A 19,331-nucleotide genomic window follows, 5' to 3' on the forward strand; every position below is an offset into this window, starting at 1 on the left:
CTGCAACTTTAGAATAGTATTCCACTTGTTCTGCAGCATACTTGGGAAAGAGCAGAATGTGAAGATTCTGCAGTATTTCAGTCCTCATGGGCATACCTATGACAACCACATATGGATGGAACAAATTAGAATTATTTACTATAAAGAGTCATTTATTTTTGTGATTTTTATTTTTTTTCATTCTCAGTCTATCAATAATGACAAACATGTGAACCCTTTTTTGGCTATTCTATTATAGTTGTCTAATTAAAAGTCATATATATATATATATATATATATATATATATATATATATATATATATAGCTAATTATTCTTTTTTTTGTAAATCCTGCTTTTTAAACATGGTCAATGTATTTTTCCATTTATAGACCACTGCATACTTATAAATTGTCCTTAATCTCCTTAACTTTCCTGACCCTAAATATTTTTAGGTTTCCGTATACTGAAATCTGTGTGGTCCTTCCTTTCTTTAAACTTTTGCTCCTTTGGGAGTTTAGAAAAAATTGTGAATTTCTCAAAGCAGAGATAAGTTAGTAACATTTCCATTATAACATTACCTGACCCTTCTGGATTTTTTAAAGAGAATCAAAAAGATATCCAAAAAAAAAAAATTTATTAAAATGTATTTTCTTGTTTATTACAATTTAGAAATATATCATTGGTGTCATTCCATTCATCGTCTTCTGTGGGAAAGACTTTTCTTTAAAGGGGTTTTCCAGAAAAATGTGAAAAGTTTAGTATGTGCCTTCCCATGCATTAACACAATAAAGACTGGCATGCTTTCCTTCCCTGGTTCTGCCGATTACAAACTCTAGTCTTGTTCTTGCTTTTTCTGATGATCTCCCACTCAGCCAATCACCTTTATCATTCCCTATGTCCTACTGTACCACAGTGATGAAGGTGATTATAGACTATTTAAAAAAAAAAAAAAAAATGGTTTTCTTATGGAAAAAAAAAACCTATAAACCCCCCTTGCTCCATTACCACACCCATTATCTCCGTTTTTGGTTCCCTACCATACTACTCTTCTATATGTCTTTGTTACACAAGGACCTTCCCACTCAGTCAAGTTGGAAGTTCCTTCGTACAACAGAGACACAAGGAAGGCTGGGCACTGACACTGGAATAGTGGGAGGGGGTTAAGTGTTGTTTTCTATCTTAGCACATTTAACCCCTTAAGGACTTATCGTTTTTCCGTTTTTGCCACTTTAATTTTTTCCTCCTTACCTTTAAAAAATCATAACCCTTTCAATTTTGCACCTACAGACCCATATGATAACTTGTTTTTTGCGCCACCAATTCAACTTTGTAATGAAATCAGTAATTTTACCCAAAAATCTACATTGAAACCCAAAAAATATATATATGTATGTGGGACAAAATGGGGAAAAAAAGCCATTTTCTGAATTTTGGGGCTTCCGTTTCTACGCAGTGCATTTTCCGGTAAAAATGACACCTTATCTTTATTCTGTAGGTCCATACGATTAAAATGATACCCTACTTAGGCTAGGTTTCCACTTGGTTTTTTTTCTGGCAGTTTTTGGAAAACTGCCACTGCAGTTTTTGAGCCAAAGTCAGAAGTGGATCCATAAGGGATGGGAAGTGTAAGTCCTTCCTTTATATGTCCTATTCCTTTTGAATACACTTCTTGCATTGGCTCAAAAACTGCAGTGGCAGTTTTCCAAAAACTGCCAGAAAAAAAACCAAGTGGAAATCGAGCCTTACATAGGTTTCATTTTGTTTTACTTCTGGAAAAAAATCATAACTACATGCCGGAAAATTTATATGTTTAAAAATGACCTCTTCTGACCCCTATAACTTTTTTTTTATTTTTCTGCATACAGGGATACATGAGGGCTCATTTTTTTCACCATGATCTGAAGTTTTTATCGGTACCATTGTTTTGATGGTATAAAAAGTGAAAATACGCTATTTTAGACTTTGGAATTTTTTTACATGTACACCATTGATCATTTGGTTTAATAAATTATATTGTGAATTCAGGTAGAAAAACAGACATGGTGCACATCTACAATCTTGTATAATGATCTGATTGCTTCTCAGCATAATATCAAAAACTAACAGGTTGTTAGTATACATTTTTGATCAAAAAGTACAAGCCCACTCGCCACGTCAAGAGTGGGTCCCTATGTTTTTATAGTTCGGACATTTACGCACGCAGTGATACCCCATATGTTTATATTTATTTATGTATTTTTTTTTATTTTTTTTTAAATGGGAAAAGGGGGGTGATTAAAACTTTTATCAGGGAAGGGGTTAAATCCCATTTATTAACTATTTTTTTATTTATAGTTTTTACACTTTTTTTTTTTTGCAATGTTTCGCCGCAGTGGTCCTGATCAGCCAGACTAAGCTGCTGGGAATATATATATTTTTTTTACTTTAGATGTGGCGATCAACTTTGATCGCCGCGTCTAACGGGTTAATACCGGGCATCACAGTGATCGGTGATGTCCGGTATTAGCCACGGTTCTCGGCTACCGTTAGCCACTGGGACCGACCCGGTATTATCACGTGACCCGGCATTATATCGCAGGAGCGGGCGCAGGGCATACAGGTACATCCTGCATCTTTAAAAGGTTAAAGAGTACCTGTCATCAAACCATATTTTCTAAACTAACTTAGATTATATTCCCTAACTACTCCTAACACCCCTCCTCATCTTAAAAAAAAAGGTTGTGAGCTTTAAGAATCTCTGTTTCTTAACTTTCCCCTTGCTCACATTGTGTGAGCTCCTGGCAGGAGAAACTGGGCATTCCCCAGCAGAGGAAATGTCACTGAAGCCTGTGAGAGCTGTGCCACGCCATGCCCCGCACGCACTTCCTGAGTTTGGTCTCCTGCGAGGCCGGTAGGAGACCAAAATAACTGTTTGACTTGGGCAGAGAACAGAACAGAGCCACCTAGTGGAGTTTTTTTCAATCACATTAAAAACATAAAGTTTAAATTTTAACAGCAAGTAAATTGCAAAGTGCCTTATAATTACATAAGGAACAATTAAAAGTTTAGTTTGGTGACAGGTACTCTTTAAAAATGTTGGAAATTTCCCATTAAAGAAGTCCACTTTTGGGGGGAAAAAAAGTAGTGAACTTGTAAGGACAACTTAAAATGGCACCAGTAGTGAAGAATATTATCTTAGACATGCTCTTTTATATTTGCACATAAATTATGCACATTATGGTGCAATATTTTCTATGAAATTTCCACTCATGGTTATAATTTTTGCTTCTTCATATTTTGAAAATAATGACTTATTTTACTAAGTATTTATGGTAAATACTGTATGAATTATGCTAAATATTTTTATAATGCAAGATTTTATTTGGGTAAGGTTTTTTACTGTGCTGGAATGACAGAGATATCTAGTAAGTCAAAGAAATGTAAATATGTAGAATAAAATGTAGAATTTCTACTTAGTAAGGGATACTAGAATGAATATGTTGATCCAGTAATGACTTTTGGCCCAGTTTTCCAGTCTTTCTCCCTGTCAATCCTATACTTTTTTTTTTTTTTTTTTTGCTTCCCAAGAGATTAATTTTCTTTGGGAAGTCTAAAGTTCAGTTTAAATAAAATACAAAATATAATGGTAGAGAGACGTGACCTCTGGAAATAATCTACGTGGGGAAGAGGGCATAGCCTAATTTGTCCTTTGCTTCTGTCATGAAATCGGAGAGGTACAACCATACTTGGTATCACATGCATTAATATAAATACCCTCATAGTCTTGCAGGCCAACACTTAATGGTGCTTTTATGTATGTAGCCTAGGACACTCAATTCTTTATGCAGCCTCCAGATGTCAGAACATAAATAGAAAATGTTCACATATTGTTTGTATGAAACATCATTGATTAGATTACTAAGAACAACACTGGGGAAAGTTGTGCTTTCGGGATATAGTATAAGTACTGTTCAAACACTAGAAAAGTACTTATGGTGTTAACGATTCTTACTCTGTATCTTACCACTGTGTTATTCATGCCTGACTGGTAGAGTACTGGAAGGTGTTGTCCGCTTTAGATAATATTAGGAAATTCAAAACTGTCCTTTATTACCCAGAGAGGACACTGGATACAAAGACGTCACTCTGGAGGTCTTCACAGGTAGAACATGGATTTAAAGGGCCTCAGTGTAATTCTTGATTCCCCCTATGGTGAAATTGAACATTATCTGCCAGATTCTCTGACACCTAAGGCAGAGCTTACAATGGGGTTTCCACTATATTTAGTGTGTACATCTGGAAAGCTCCTAACATATAGTTCATGCTAAACATAAGGAAAGCCTAAAGGGTGTCATTTTGGCCTCTCTCTGGCTGTTATATGTACTTATCATGGAAAATATGAAGTGTATAATGACACAATAAACTTTACTATTTTCATAGACTGGATCCGATAAATATTTACATTATCAGCTTATGGGTAACGCAAACCATTTTATGGCATGCGTAACAGGCATCTTTGTGGTGGGTATGTTGTAAGTTCTTTAATAGTTTTCCTTTTTTTTTTTTTACAGTGGACCTCCAGATGTTGTAAAACTACAACTCCCAGCATGCCTGGGCAGCCAAGTTGTAGTTTTGCATCATTTGGAGGGCCACTGACATAGAACATGGGTGCCATTATAATCTATGAGTGATGGATGCGTTAAATGGATACCTAACAGTGCCATCCATCATCCAGGAGGCCGTACTGACATACGTTTAACAGAAAAGGCATGAAAAAGCTTCCGATGTATACGTTAAATAGATTTCCTTTTAGTCTATAAGTGATGGGTGTTACTGTTAGGTACCTGTCACAAAGCTTACAGACGAAAAATGCAGTGTGAACACAGTCTTACAGTTGATGTTTGACGCTAACATACATTGCATTGTCCAACACAGGCAACCCTCTTTAAGTTATATTCATTGGGTTTCAGCCATATTGGGGGAGATTTATCAATCAGCCTGAAACTCTAATGGTCAGGTTTTTCCCATAGCAACCAATCACAGCTCAACTTTCATATCTTAATGAGCTCTTGTAAAGTGAAAGTGAAAGTTGATCAGGCTAATTGATAAATATGGACCATTATGTCTCCGAACCTCACCAAGATAATAAATTCCATGCTATAGAAACGCAGTTTCTGGCCATTTCTAATATGCTTTTATAAAGTCTTTGAGGATATTGAACTACTTTCTGTAGTTACCAATAATGATCCAACCACTAGGATTTCCACCGATCCTTGATGGGCAAAAGTTCTAGAGAGGTTGTGTATCTATATTAGTATCTATATTACTGCTGAAAATCCTAACCACTCTCACTTGGCTGTTCCATACATGCCATTGAGTTGTATTGAGTGACAGGGCATATGAATGATCACCAGTCCATATGCATCCCACCCACCATAGACAAATGAATGGTTTTGGACTGGGCCCTACTGATTTATCATTTATCTCTAATTCTGTGGACAGATATAATATCTTAATAGCCGGACTACCCCTTTTAATAACATATTTTGCATTGTAGGAGACGTCACATGCCAGATCAGTATAGAAAAACGTATCCCCTATCCGTAGGATAGTGGACAAGTTTTAGATCGCGGGGGGTCCGAGCGCCACAGCGCTCGGACCCCCCCGTTATCTAAAACGTATCCCCTATCCTACGGAAAGGGGATAAGTTTTTCTGTACTGATCAGGCATGGGACGTCTTCTTTTCTTGGACATCCATGGCCTTGCTGCTATTCATTGCATTTTCTTTTGCTTTTCACACCTCTGTCCTGTGGTTGAGTCGTGTTTTTGTGTGATACTGTGTCCTGTAAGAATTCCGATTCATACTTCAGGTACTGCTGTCTTTCAGTGTGCTGAATGAGTAGAATTCTCTGCAAGCAGAAGGAAATCCTCAGTGACTACTAATCTGTAATGTAAAAACCAGCACACATAAATTAGCTTTTTTGGCAGATTGCACTTACAAGAGGCTTTAGCCTAAGCTATAATAGTGACTATATGACCTATTTTTCATTGGATGGGAGGATCTGATATATGATGGATAAGGTCATTAGTATTAGGAGCCTTCAGTGGGTCTGGAATGATACAGGCAGACCGTTGTGTTTCGATTTCCTATACCATCACATCCAAAATGTTCCCGTTTAAAAGAATATCAGTTTAGAATTGTAATTTCCATCTGACGTTGTCCATGATGTGTTCCTTCACGATGACATAAACCAGATACTGTGCTTTTAAGTGAAAAAGACTGCGGGATGAATTGTAAGCCTGCTGAGTTGTTAGTTGGTCTGGAGATGACACCACATCCCAGTCAAATCGAGAATTATTAAAATGATGCAACGGTGTCGGGATTCCTATTGACCTTCACTACTATTGTAACCTAAAGCAACTTTTTCTGTTGCCTTATTTGTTAGAACACGAGGCCAGGTGCATTTTTATTTTTTTTACTTTTACATCCTGCTTGGAAAAATGGAAACTGGAGCGAGACAAATTTCCTGATGCAGAAAATCCCTTTCAGATTATAATGGTGAAATTTTAGACAGGTTTCACAAAACGTATTTGAGTTACAGGTAAACAAACAAAGGAGTAAATGAAATTTAAACCGCACAGTATGATTCATATTGAGAACTGGATCACACTCTTCATATATCAGATATGTGTAAGTCATCCAACTTGCAAATTAATACAGTTTCAGAAACCAATTGCCGTTATCCAAAGTAAACAGACCGCAGTCAGATTCCTTGTCTTAGCGATTGAGCTGTCACTTACTATAAGAACATTTCGCGTTGTGGCAGTTTTGGCAATCTCAATTGAAACATACAAAGCAAATATGTTGGCTTTGGTACCATTTACATTTTCAGAGGGATATAAGAATGTTCTTTAATAATTGACATAAATAAAAATTGCATCCAAATGCTTTGGGCACATGAGTAAAATGTAGCATACTGCCACATGACTATAATATTTACTTGTAAAATTGAGCTATCAAGGAAGGTGACCGTGTTCCCTCTAAAGTTATAATATCAACTGTGCAGTATATTCGATAATGTGTAAATGCAGCATATTAAATCTGGGTCGTACCACCTCAAGTGCTTTAACTTTGACATTACTGGGCTGTATTCCCATGTGATATATTTGATGTAGAAATTGCTAGAATAGACAGATGAAACGTTAGGATAATTCCTCAGTACTAGCACTTTAAATGGAGTTGCACATATGTGGGGGTTATACAGGGCTCAAGTCCTGCAGGAACGCATGGGAACAGAGTTCCTGCACTTTTTCCACAGCAGCAACACTGTTCCTATTAGCAGGAGTCCAGCAGGACTAGCCCTTGAGTGGAAATCTCGGATGAGTTCCCACACTTATTTCCAGGACTTGACCACTGGGGTCATATAAATACGTAGCAGACTATATGGCGCTGTATATGCCAGTGGTTTGTGACCATTGTAAAACAAGAAAACTGATACTTGGGTGACTGTTCTATCACCAAGTGTCCGATGTTGAATTAAAGGCCCATATACATATTATTGAAAAGTTTGCTGAACTCACTAGGACTAGCCACCATCTAATACCTGTGGAGGCCTCCCAACTCTATAATGTTTGATTTTAACTGCCTGAAATGGAAAGATGAGCCGCTTTCACCTTGGAAGCAAGCTTAGCTGCCTAAGAACAAAAGAATTGGGCAAATTAAAAAGTTGCAAGGCCACCATGCATATAAGATGGTCTGTCAGTCATGCTTAAATCTGTAGGTTCTGTCTACACATGCCTAACATATATGGCTAGCTTAACTAAAGTCTTGGTAAGTGCTTGGTAAATTGAATAGTATAAAATGTGTCTAAATGTGTATATATAGCTGCATAGCATAAATTAGTAATACATTGTTAAAAGACCACTTGTCTTCATGTGTTACTGTCATTTAAAAAGACATTTGAAAAGTTTTGACCAGTTTGGGTGCTCAGACCCCTCCGATATTACAATCTCTATACATATAATTTCTATAGAATTAATCTCCTGCAGCAAGGAGAGAGACTAAGAGAAAACCACTTAGTTAGTTAGTTGAGTACTTCTTCTAGGTCATTCTTGTGATTAGTGGGGTCTCAGACCCAGACCCTTACTGGTCAAACTATTGAAATGTCTCTGACATTCTGAAATTTATTTTATTTATTTTTTTATGAATGTAACCCTTTAATTACTTATGAATTTGAGACATGGCATTGTCTGAGATTACAATTTGCAGCCATGACATATATATAAACATGAAATATTTTGGGACCTATTTCTAATATATGACACTGTCTTTCAGATTACATTTAACATGGACAATAACACATACACACATGCAAAAGTTAAGTATATGATCTGACCGTCAATATTCTGCACGCTCTTCTTGTGGCTGTCAATTTATAAATTGAGCAATTGGCTTAATATTTTGCAAGCATTAAATTTACAAACCACTGGTAACATGTTCTATTCCAAAAACCTGTTGACCAGGCATTGTGAGCCTAGACCAGAAGAGTGCAGTACAGTATATGATTTCTAAAGAGTAAAATATAGAACGTTTATGATGTCATTTTGTGACGTTTTGTAATGTATCTAAAAATAGCATGGTACTTGTGGAATATTTACTCAATTTATAAAAATGTTGTCTGGTTATAAGAATTGACCTTGTTTCATAAAAAGCTGTGAGCAAATGTTTTATGTGTCCTTTTAAATCCTGCACTCTCTAAACAGCCTAAAAAGTCTATGCAGTTTTGGGAAGAATTAGGAATTAAAAATAGATAATTCATGCAAATATGAGTGTTATGTGGCAAAACTGTATGTCCAGCCACATGTACCTATGGGTGAGAACTTTCCCTGTTGTGTACTTTCCCGGATACTTTAGTGACACTAATTAGAAGTTGATTAGGAAACAGTTTGACCAGCTAATTATCCCCGCACTGGACTGTGTAGGGCAGAGGGCCACCATCTACCATTTGCCTCAGGTCATTGTGCTCTCAGCAGTGCTGTCGACATTTAATGGATGGTCCCGGTCTACTCCTAGGCTTCCTGTCACACTATGGTATTTTAAATATGATGGCAGCTCTCCAGTACTTGTCCTCTAACCTCTTGATGCATGAGCTACTCCAACCCTGTAGAATACAACAAAACCTAGTACCTGTCTGCCAAAAAAAAAAAAATACAATGAGTCAAGCACAAGATTACAGACGGAAACAACATCTTCCTGTATACCAGTGTTTTGTCAAATAGTCAGTCCAGACCTGAATGGATCACTGACAATGCACATACATATTTGAATGTGGCCTGTAGATGCCCCTGTCCATTAGCCTGACTGGGTAATGTCATATTGTTCTCATCAAAGTGTTCTATCATGTGATTTATTGTCATCTATAGTATGATTTCATGGCTTGGTGAAGCCCCTATTTATAAATCTATTGGACATACCTTCTTAAATTTAATGACTCACCGTACCTCTTCCATACATAAACCCATCAGCTCACTTCTTCAGTATTGACAGACAAATTAAGTTTGGAGCCAGGAAGGGAAGAGACCCCATTAGCCGTTTTTTTTTTTTGGGGGGGGGGGGGCAGTTACAAGGGTTGTTAAAGTCTGCATAAAACTTTATGTATCTCATTTCTCATAATTCCATTACTGAAATGATTCCCTGGGCTTATTATGAGCTATATATAACTTAAGCCTTCATTTTCAAATCATTTCACTATTACTAAGGTACAGTATTTTAGAATGCATTATATGTATCCATGATATAGATAGGATCTTATGCAGTATTATATATCACCTGACAAATATTCCGTTTTTTTCCACCCGAATGAAAGCTTAGTGCTGTGACACAAACGAAGCCTGATAAATGCATCATTCCACTAGGGGCCACAATGAAGTAATGGCAACATTTTCAGTCCAGCTCCAGGTGATTGATGCTCTTAAAACACCAGTGAAGATTTAGAAATAACATTTGACTTTCAATAGGGGTAATTGTCAATGCTGTTGGCTGCATCCCAGTGATAAGATAATCAGATAGGAAAACTCCTCATTCTTGTTACAAGAATGTCACTTAGGACAAGAGAGAAGGTGAATATGAGGACAGTAAAGCCCAACTAGAACTTCAAGTTACATTGATCACCCAGATTGCATTCAGAAATGGATTTTGACACAGGGATTTGGCATGTCTGGACGGCGCACAGTCTGCTAGAGCATTCAGGAAAAAATAAACCACGTGGATGTGCACCCAGAGATTCCCACATCTTGTTTAGTGCTCAAAATATTTCTATGGCAAAAAATAGATTTTCATAGGCTTTATAGATGTCTAGGGTTAAGCAATGATATAAAAAGCAAATTGTGTACAACGTAAAATATTTTTGCACTTCAACCTCTTATTTTTTATTTTTTTTGTCAGTTGTCAGGCCCTTTTGTTCTTCGACTCTGGGGCTGACTGCTGAGTCTACTTCTAAGTTTATCCTGATGCTGATGAACAAGAAAGAGGAGCAAGCATTAGAAGATTGTTCCCTGCTCCAAGGATTGCTGGGATGTGTAGTGTGCGTGTCACTAACGCTCAACTGCAGTAATAGTAGAGTAGAGTTGAGTGAGTCTACAGTAAGAAATGAAATGAATCGGCCTTTAGTTTTATAAAAGTAATTTCACATAATCTTATTTTCCTGAGAAGTCTAAAATGAGACTCCCCTGTCTCACTGCAGGCATCTCTGGGTAATCGTAACACGTGAAGAGCTGTACTACTTTTATATGAATAGCAGCAGCAGATACAGCGATCGGCACTCCCTTCACGGCTAGCAGCTAGGCATGTGTAACAAACTGGTGTATGCACGAGAAATGTCCCAATATAGCGGTGCACCGTATAGCCTCTGTTCAGGTGCTAACACCCCCAAAGAAGAGCTTCACTATCATAGGTACAAATGCAGCATAAGGAGACGTACAGGGGAGCACTCAAAGAGTCCACTCACGGTTACGGTGCCAGGATCATCTTTATTCAGGTGCAGTTAAAACATCAGCTGGACGCCAGGTTCCCGTAGCAGCAACCCTGCTACGGGAACCTGGCGTCCAGCTGATGTTTTAACTGCACTTGAATAAAGATGATCCTGGCACCGTAACCGTGAGTGGACTCTTTGAGTGCTCCCCTGTACGTCTCCTTATGCTACTTTTATATGACAATGCATCGATGGCTGATTCATTAGATGTGGGTTGAGCGGATCTTATTTTCGATCTGTTCTTATTTACGTATTCCATGTTTTTACAGTCATATCATTTGTTGCAATGTTTTGGGGATTTGTAAGAATATTTGGCTGTCCTTAGCTCCAATATATGGTTGGGTCATAATATAGCATGGAACCAGTAGAAATATTTGCTTTTTTTGTTTTCTTGAACAAATTCACGAATCATGAAAAATTGGTACATTTTGATATTTTCACTGAGACAAGTTGATATTCATGTAACTCCTGAAAACTGAACATCATCTTGTATTAGCATTCCCGTTAACTGAGTAAGGTAAACGTTTAAAAAAAAATCAGATGAAGGCATAAGTGGCGCTATTTCCAGAAAAAAAATAGAAAATGACCTAATATAATTTCTAAAACCCAATCCTGGTCCTTTCAAAAATATTAATAAAATGATGGTTACTTCCCTACATAGTTACATAGTTTGTAAGGGTGAAAAAAGACAAGATTGCATTGAGTTCAACCTAAAACCCTACTTTTTGTTCCAGAGGAAGGCAACAGACACCCTCCCAACCCCCCCCCCCCCCCCCATGAGGCTGATGCCAATTGCCCCATGGCAGAGAGAAAATTCTTCCCTACCCCAATATTTTAAAAACTTAAAAACTTTGGCCCTGATTCATCACCAATGTGCCAACATTTTTCAATTGTCAAAACACATTGATACATACAAGAGATAAATGGAAAAAGGCACTATAAAATATACAGAAAAAGAGAGTATTAGTAAATGAACCCCAAAGTCTTATGCAAAGGTAAAAAACTAACAAAAACAGCTAAAATTTTCTACACCAAATCTTGAGGCCAATTAATAACACAAATCATGTTTAAAAACAGGATTTATATTCAAGGAGTATCAGGATTTCTCAGTGTATGTTGTTTTCTAATTGTGAATAATTCAACCCGAAAGACTGGAAACATTAGGGCGAAGCATAGCATATCATAGTGGACATGAGCAGCTGAACTTGTGAACCCTGTCCAGGAGTTTAGGATTACTGTGAAATAAATTTAATTAAAAGAGCATTTAAGCCGTTTATTTGCTTCTTCAATTGCTTAGAAGTATAACAAACTAATAGAATGTTTTGGTTAAATAATCTCTTGTTAAGCAAATCCATGATACGTAATGAATATTGTAGAATGTTGGTGAAGCGGTCCCCAAATTGGCAGGGATTTAGCACTTCCAATAAGTCGGTGACTAACAGTCATAGAACAGATGAAGCATCTCGTATGTGTGAGATGCTGAGGGCATTACTATAATATTCTTCATTGTATGGAAGGGAAGTAAGCTGTCGGAGGACAGAACAAAGTGAACTCCTGTGTGTTCTTGGCCAGGCAGTTTGGCAATGAGATGTAAATTATTCCACTCCCTTCTATACTAATAGTACATGACCAGTCTGTAGCCTCCATAAAATGTTTTGCCAGATTCACACAAACTATTTTTTTTAGCCCTCCAACATGGATTGCATTTTTGTGGCTGTTGTATATTTTCTTTTCATTTGAACCGTAGCAAAACAATATCTATAGTTGTACCTGCTATAGGAGGGGGTGGCAGTGGTCCCCGTGTGTTTTTGGTAATCTAAATGCTTTCTTTGGACAACACTGTTAGTTATTTTTAGAATGTCTGTGTAGCGTAGGTGTAAAGTGACTTGTTGTTCACCTAAAAATTATAGTTTTATAAAGTAATGTATAAAACTGACTACAACTGATGAAGGACATCTTGTGGCCTCTCCTGAAATGTCTGTATTAAAATTCTGGAGATTTTTTTTCCTATAGCTTTGTGTTGTGCCGTCATCTGCTATTTTTTCTAGAAATGTATGACTAAATAGTCATCTGGGTGTTACCAGCTTGGGCTGTGTTCCCTATACTATATGAGTTCATCCAATCAGAGCTGGCAGTGTAGAGACATGTTACCAGCTTGTAACACCAAGTTGGCTATTTAGGCCTACATTACTAGTTAGAAAAACAGCTGAAGGGGAAGACTGTGCTTTCTCTGTCTCCTTTCCCCATTCAAAATATAGGAACACTCTACTAGGTGAGGAAATCAGGAGATAACTGGACTGAACAAAAGTTCACTGAACAGCTATATTGTGTGTGTGGGCAGTCTAAGGACCCTTTACAGGGGTGACACTGCCCTTATAATAAGTGCTAATCAGACAGAATGTTCATTTACTCAATACTCATCCCATTGAAAGGGACCTTCATTTAATAGGTTTGGACATCTTCTCCCATGAAATGTTTTTTCAATGATGCACTCATATTGCAGTGAAAAGTTTCTGGGTAGTCTTCACTGGAAAGAAATTTAGAATTCCACAAGGGGTATTCCAGGAAAAAAACTTATTTTTAAATATCAACTGGCTCCAGAAAGTTAAACAGATTTGTAAATTACTTCTATTAAAAAATCTTAATCCTTTCAGTACTTATGACCTTCTGAAGTTAAGGTTGTTCTTTTCTGTCTAAGTCCTCTCTGATGACACCTGTCTCGGGAAACGCCCAGTTTAGAAGCAAATCCCCATAGCAAACCTCTTCTATACTGGGTGTTTCCCGAGACAGGTGTCATCAGAGAGCACTTAGACAGAAAAAAACAACCTCAACTTTAGAAGGTCATAAGTACTGAAAGGATTAAGATTTAGAAGTAATTTACAAATCTGTTTAACTTTCTGGAGCCAGTTGATGTATAAAAAAAAAGTTTTTTCCTGGAATACCCCTTTAAAATCATGCACTCTGTTATACTAATTGGACTTAAAAGTAAGTTGGTGGCATATGGAGTTTTTTTTTTTTGGGGGGGGGGGGGGATATCGTATCATTGCATGGTGTGTTGGACTTCATGTATACAGCAGTATTCTCTTTTGGATGCATTGCCTGTGTTATTGAAGGAGTTTTACCACCATAGACACATATTCCCTATCCTGTTGATAGGAAATAAGTGTCTGTGTTTAAAGAGGTACTCTGGTGAAAAAGTTTTTTTTTTTTAAATCAACTGGCTCCAGAAAGGTAAATTACTTCTATTTAAAAATCTTAACCCTCCCAGTACTTATCAGCTGCTGTATCTTCCACAGGAAGTTCTTTTCTTTTAAAATTTCTTTTCTGTCTGACACAGTGCTCTCTGCTGACACGTCTGTCTGTCTCAGGAACTGTGAAGAGCAGGAACAAATCCCCATAGCAAACCTATTGTGCTCTTGACAGTTCCTGTGACAGAGTTGAAAGTAATTTTAAGGGTGCCACTATCAGTAAAAACTGTCAGGTGTGCACTGGACAAAGATGAGTTTTTTGGCTACAGTTTTACAAAGTGCTTTTCTGTCCCTCGCGTGACTTTCGACCACAGCTACTTCTATCTGTTGATGTTTTGCCGGTCTTTGCATGCTGAGAGCTGATCTCAGAAACAGTAGACCTTGACACGCCCATCAACTATGCCACTGAGCTCACAGATGCCCTAACCAAGCACTCTGAAACTCTGCCATGTTGGACATATCACGTCCTTGACACAAACAACTTTTTGGAACTGCGCAAGCAATAAAGTTTATCAACATCAATATAAGCAACTGAAAAAAGGAGTGTGACTGGAAGTTCAACTTGACAATGCAAAAAATACTAACTGTGTGTGACTATATCTGCAAAATAATAATTAATCATGATTGATTATTGTGTGTTCAATAGCTGTTCAACTATCAATCTACCTTTATCTAATGTGTATGACTGTTTAAATAATAGAAACCAAAGTTTAGGCTTAACCTCTTCAGGACGCAGGGTGTATGCATACACCCTGCATCCTGAGTCCTTAAAGACGTAGGGCGTACAGGTACACCCATGGGAATACCGGTCCCCGCTGCTAGCCGGTCGGGGACCGGACCAGTATGCCTGCTGAAATCATTCAGCAGGCATCCCGGCACATCGCCAGGGCGGGTCCTCAAATCAGACGACGATCCGCGGTGATTCCGGGTCATATGGGTCTCTGGTGACCCGGAAAATAAGTGTGATCAGGGGTGTCTAAGACACCCCTGGTCCTCCTGAAGGGATAGGAGTGAGGTGGCAGGGGTTAAAGTTCGGTTCCCCCGTTTTGGCCACCCACGGTAATCTGGGCAGAATGGAGGAACTTGGAACTTGGAGGTCCCTTACCGGCGGCGGGCGGCGATGACGTGTGGCTCCCTGGTACAGACTACGGAAGCCAGTGAGTAGTTGCCTAGCAACATCTGGAGAGCTACAGTTTGGAGACCACTATACAGTGGTCTCTAAACTGTACCCCTTCACATGTTGCAATACTACAACTCACAGCATGCCCAGACAGCCGTTTGGGCATGCTGGGATTTGTAGTTTTGCAAGATTTAGAGGGGTACAGTTCGGAGATCACTGTGCAGTGGTCTCTAAACTGTGGCCCTCTAGATCTTGCAAAACTACAACTCCCAGCATGCACACACAGCTGTTTGCTGTCTGAGCATGCTGGGATTTGTAGTTTTGCAACATCTGGAGGGCCACAGTTTGGAGATCACTGCGCGGTGGTTTCTAAACCGCGGCCCTCTAAATCTTGCAAAACTACAATTCCCAGCATGCATGAACAGCAAATGGCTGTCTCACCATGCTGGGAGTTGTAGTTGCGTACCTCCAGCTGTTGTATAACTACAGTTGTAGTTGTAGTTTTGCAACAGCTGGAGGCAAAATACTGAGTCAGGTAAAAGAACCTAACTGAAGGTTTTCCAACCTGTGTGCCTCCAGCTGTTACAAAAGTACAACTCCCAGCATGCTTGGTCTGTCAGTTTTGTAACAGCTGGAGGCTCCCGCAGCTGTTACAAAACTGTACAGGGTACATTCACACGGGCGGGTTTACAGTGAGTTTCCTGCTTCAAGTTTGAGCTGAGGCAGAAAATTTTCTGCCGCAGCACAAACTCCTGGCGGGAAACTCATCGTAAACCCCCGCCAGTGTGAATGTACCCTAAAAACACTACACTACACTACACTAACACATAATGAAGGGTAAAAAACAACACATACACACACCTTACACTGTCCCCCCAATAAAAATGAAAACGTATCATACGGCAGTGTTTCCAAAAAGGAGCCTCCAGCTGTTGCAAAACAACAACTCCCAGCATTTTCGGACAACCACTGACTGTCCAGGCATGCTGGGAGTTTAGCAACAGCTGGAGGCACACTGTTTGGGAATCACTGGTGTAGAATACCCCTATGTCCACTCCTATGCAATCCCTAATATAGTCCTCAAATTCGCATGGTGCTCTCTCACTTTGAAGCCCTATCGTATTTCAAGTAAACAGTTTGGGGCCACATATGGGGTATTTCCGTACTCGAAAGCAATTGCATTACAAATTTAGGGGGGGCTTTTTTTCCCTCTTACCCTTTATGAAAAGGAAAAGTTGGGGTCTACACCAGCCTGCTAGTGTGAAAAAATAAAAAATGTTACACTAACATGCTGGTGTTGCCCCATACTTATTATTTTCAAAAGAAGTAAAAGGAAAAAAAGACCCCCAAAATTTGTAACGCAATTTCTTCTGAGTACGGAAATACCCCATATGTGGGCGTAAAATGCTCTGCGGGCACACAACCAGGGTCAGGAGTGAGAGCGCACTATGTACAGTCAGGTCCATAAATATTGGGACATCGACACAATTCTAATATTTTTGGCTCAATACACCGCCACAATGGATTTGAAATGAAACGAACAAGATGTTCTTTAACTGCAGATTGTCAGCTTTAATTTGAGGATATTTACATCCAAATCAGGTGAACGGTTTAGAAATTACAACAGTTTGCATATATGCATCCCTCTTGTTAAGGGACCAAAAGTAATGGCACAGAATAATAATCATAAATCAAACTTTCAATTTTTAATACTTGGTTACAAATCCTTTGCAGTGAATTACAGCCTGAAGTCTGGAACGCATAGACATCCCCAGACATTGCTGGGTTTCATCCCTGGTGATGCTCTGCCAGGCATCTACTGCAACTGTCTTCAGTTCCTGCTTGTTCTTGGGGCATTTTCCCTTCATTTTTGTCTTCAGCAAGTGAAATGCATTCTCAATCGGATTCAGGTCAGGTGATTGACTTGGCCATTGCATAATATTCCACTTATTTCCCTTAAAAAACTCTTTGGTTGCTTTTGCAGTATGCTTTGGGTCATTGTCCATCTGCACTGTGAAGCGCGCCCAATGAGTTCTGAAGCATTTAGCTGAATATGAGTAGATAATATTGCCCGAAACACTTTGGAATTCATCCTGCTGCTTTTGTCAGCAGTCACATCATCAATAAATACAAGAAAAGCAGTTCAATTGGCAGCCATACATGCCCACTATGCCATGACACTACCACCACCATGCTTCACTTATGAGGTGTATGCTTAGGATCATGTTCCTTTCCTTCTCCATACTCTTCTCTTCCCATCACTCTGGTACAAGTTGATCTTGGTCTCATCTGTCCATAGGATGTTGTTCCAGAACTGTGAAGGCTTTTTTCGATGTCGTTTGGCAAACTCTAATCTGGCCTTCCTGTTTTGGAGGCTCATCAATGGTTTCCATCTTGTGGTGAACCCTTTGTATTCACTCTGGTGAAGTCTTCTCTTGATTGTTGACTTTGACACACATACGCCTACCTCCAGGAGAGTGTTCTTGATCTAGCCAACTGTTGTGAAGGGGGTTTTCTTCACCAGGGAAAGAATTCTTCGGTCTTCCACCACAGTTGTTTTCCTTGGTCTTTCCGGGTCTTTTGGTGTTGCTGAGCTCACTGATGCGTTCCTTCTTATTAAGAATGTTCCAAACAGTTGTTTTGGCCACACCTAATGTTTTGGCTATCTCTCTGATGGGATAGTGACAGCTCTTCGGATCTCATCTTGAGAGTTGACAGCAGCATATTCCAAATGCAAATAGCACACTTGAAATGAACTCTGACCTTTTATCTGCTCATTGTAATTGGGATAATGAAGTAATACCACACACCCAGACATGGAACAGCTGAGAAGCCAATTGTCCCATTACTTTTGGTCCCTGAGCAAGTGGAAGGCACATATGCAAACTGTCGCAATTCCTACACTGTTCACCTGATTTGGATGTAAATAGCCTCAAATTAAAGCTGACAGTCTGGCGTTAAAAGCACATCTTGTTCATTTCATTTCAAATCCACTGTGGTGGTGTATAGAGCCAAAAATGTTAGAATTGTGTCGGTGTCCCAGTATTTATGGACCTGACTGTACATTTGAGACCTAAATTGGTGATTTGCACAGGGCTGGCTGATTTTACAGCGGTTCTGATATGATGTGTGACCCCATTTTGGAAACTACACCCCTCACGGAACATAACAAGAGGTATAGAGAGCCTTAACACCCCACAGGTGTTTGACGATTTAGATGGGAAAATGAAAAAAAAAATTTTTTACAAAAATTTTGGTGTTACCCCAAATTTTTCATTTTCACAAGGGAAAATAGGAGAAAAAAAAAATAAAATTTGTAACCGCATTTCTTCTGAGTAAGAACATACCCAATATGAGGATGTAAAGTGCTCTGCTGGTGAACTACAATGCTCAGAAGAGAAGGAGCGCCATTGGGGTTTTGGAGAGAAAATTTGTCTGGAATAGAAGGCCATGTGTGTTTACAAAGCCCCCATAGTGCCAGAATAATGGACCCACCACATGTGACCCCATTTTGGAAACTACACCTCTCACAAAATGTAATAAGGGGTAAAGTGAGCATTTACGCCCCAAAGGTGTCTGACAGATTTTTGGAACAGTGGTCCGTGAAAATGAAAAATTTTATTTTTCATTTGCGCAGCCCATTGTTCCAAAGATCTGTCAAATGCCAGTGGGTTGTAAATGCTCACTGCACCCCTTATTAAATTCTGTGAGGGGTGTAGTTTCCAAAATGGGGTCACATATGGGGGGGTCCACTGTTCTGGCACCATGGGGGGCTTTATAAACCCACATGTCCCCCGACTTCTGTTCCAACCAAATTCTCTCTCCATAAGCTCAATGACGCTCCTTCTCTTCTGATCATTGTAGTTCGTCCGCAGAGCACTTGACGTCCACACATGGGGTATTTCCATACTCAGAAATGGGGTTACAAATTTTGGGGGGCATTTTCTCCTATAACCCTTGTAAAAATGTAAAA

At 38.9% G+C, this 19,331-nt stretch overlaps 1 protein-coding gene and 1 long non-coding RNA gene across 5 annotated transcripts in view; one reads left to right on the forward strand and one right to left on the reverse strand.

Annotated features, from left to right (window-relative positions):
* GMDS (GDP-mannose 4,6-dehydratase) overlaps positions 1–19,331 on the forward strand; it is a 716,505-nt gene that overhangs the window by 581,954 nt on the left and 115,220 nt on the right. The window contains exon 11 of one of the 3 annotated variants that reach the window (XM_056521041.1): positions 10,405–10,535. The exons of the other annotated variants lie outside the window; for them this stretch is intronic. Within the exon in view, the coding sequence (XP_056377016.1) occupies positions 10,405–10,440 (36 nt within the window). The 3' untranslated portion in view covers positions 10,441–10,535. Of the gene's footprint in view, positions 1–10,404; positions 10,536–19,331 lie in introns of those variants that run through there. 3 annotated transcript variants of the gene reach the window in all.
* The window catches only part of LOC130273750 (uncharacterized), a 203,912-nt gene that overhangs the window by 175,815 nt on the left and 8,766 nt on the right, over positions 1–19,331 (reverse strand). The gene's annotated exons all lie outside the window — the stretch shown is intronic.

The sequence above is a fragment of the Hyla sarda genome, chromosome 5, assembly GCF_029499605.1.
Source record: "Hyla sarda isolate aHylSar1 chromosome 5, aHylSar1.hap1, whole genome shotgun sequence".
In the NCBI taxonomy this organism is placed as follows: Eukaryota; Metazoa; Chordata; class Amphibia; order Anura; family Hylidae; genus Hyla; species Hyla sarda.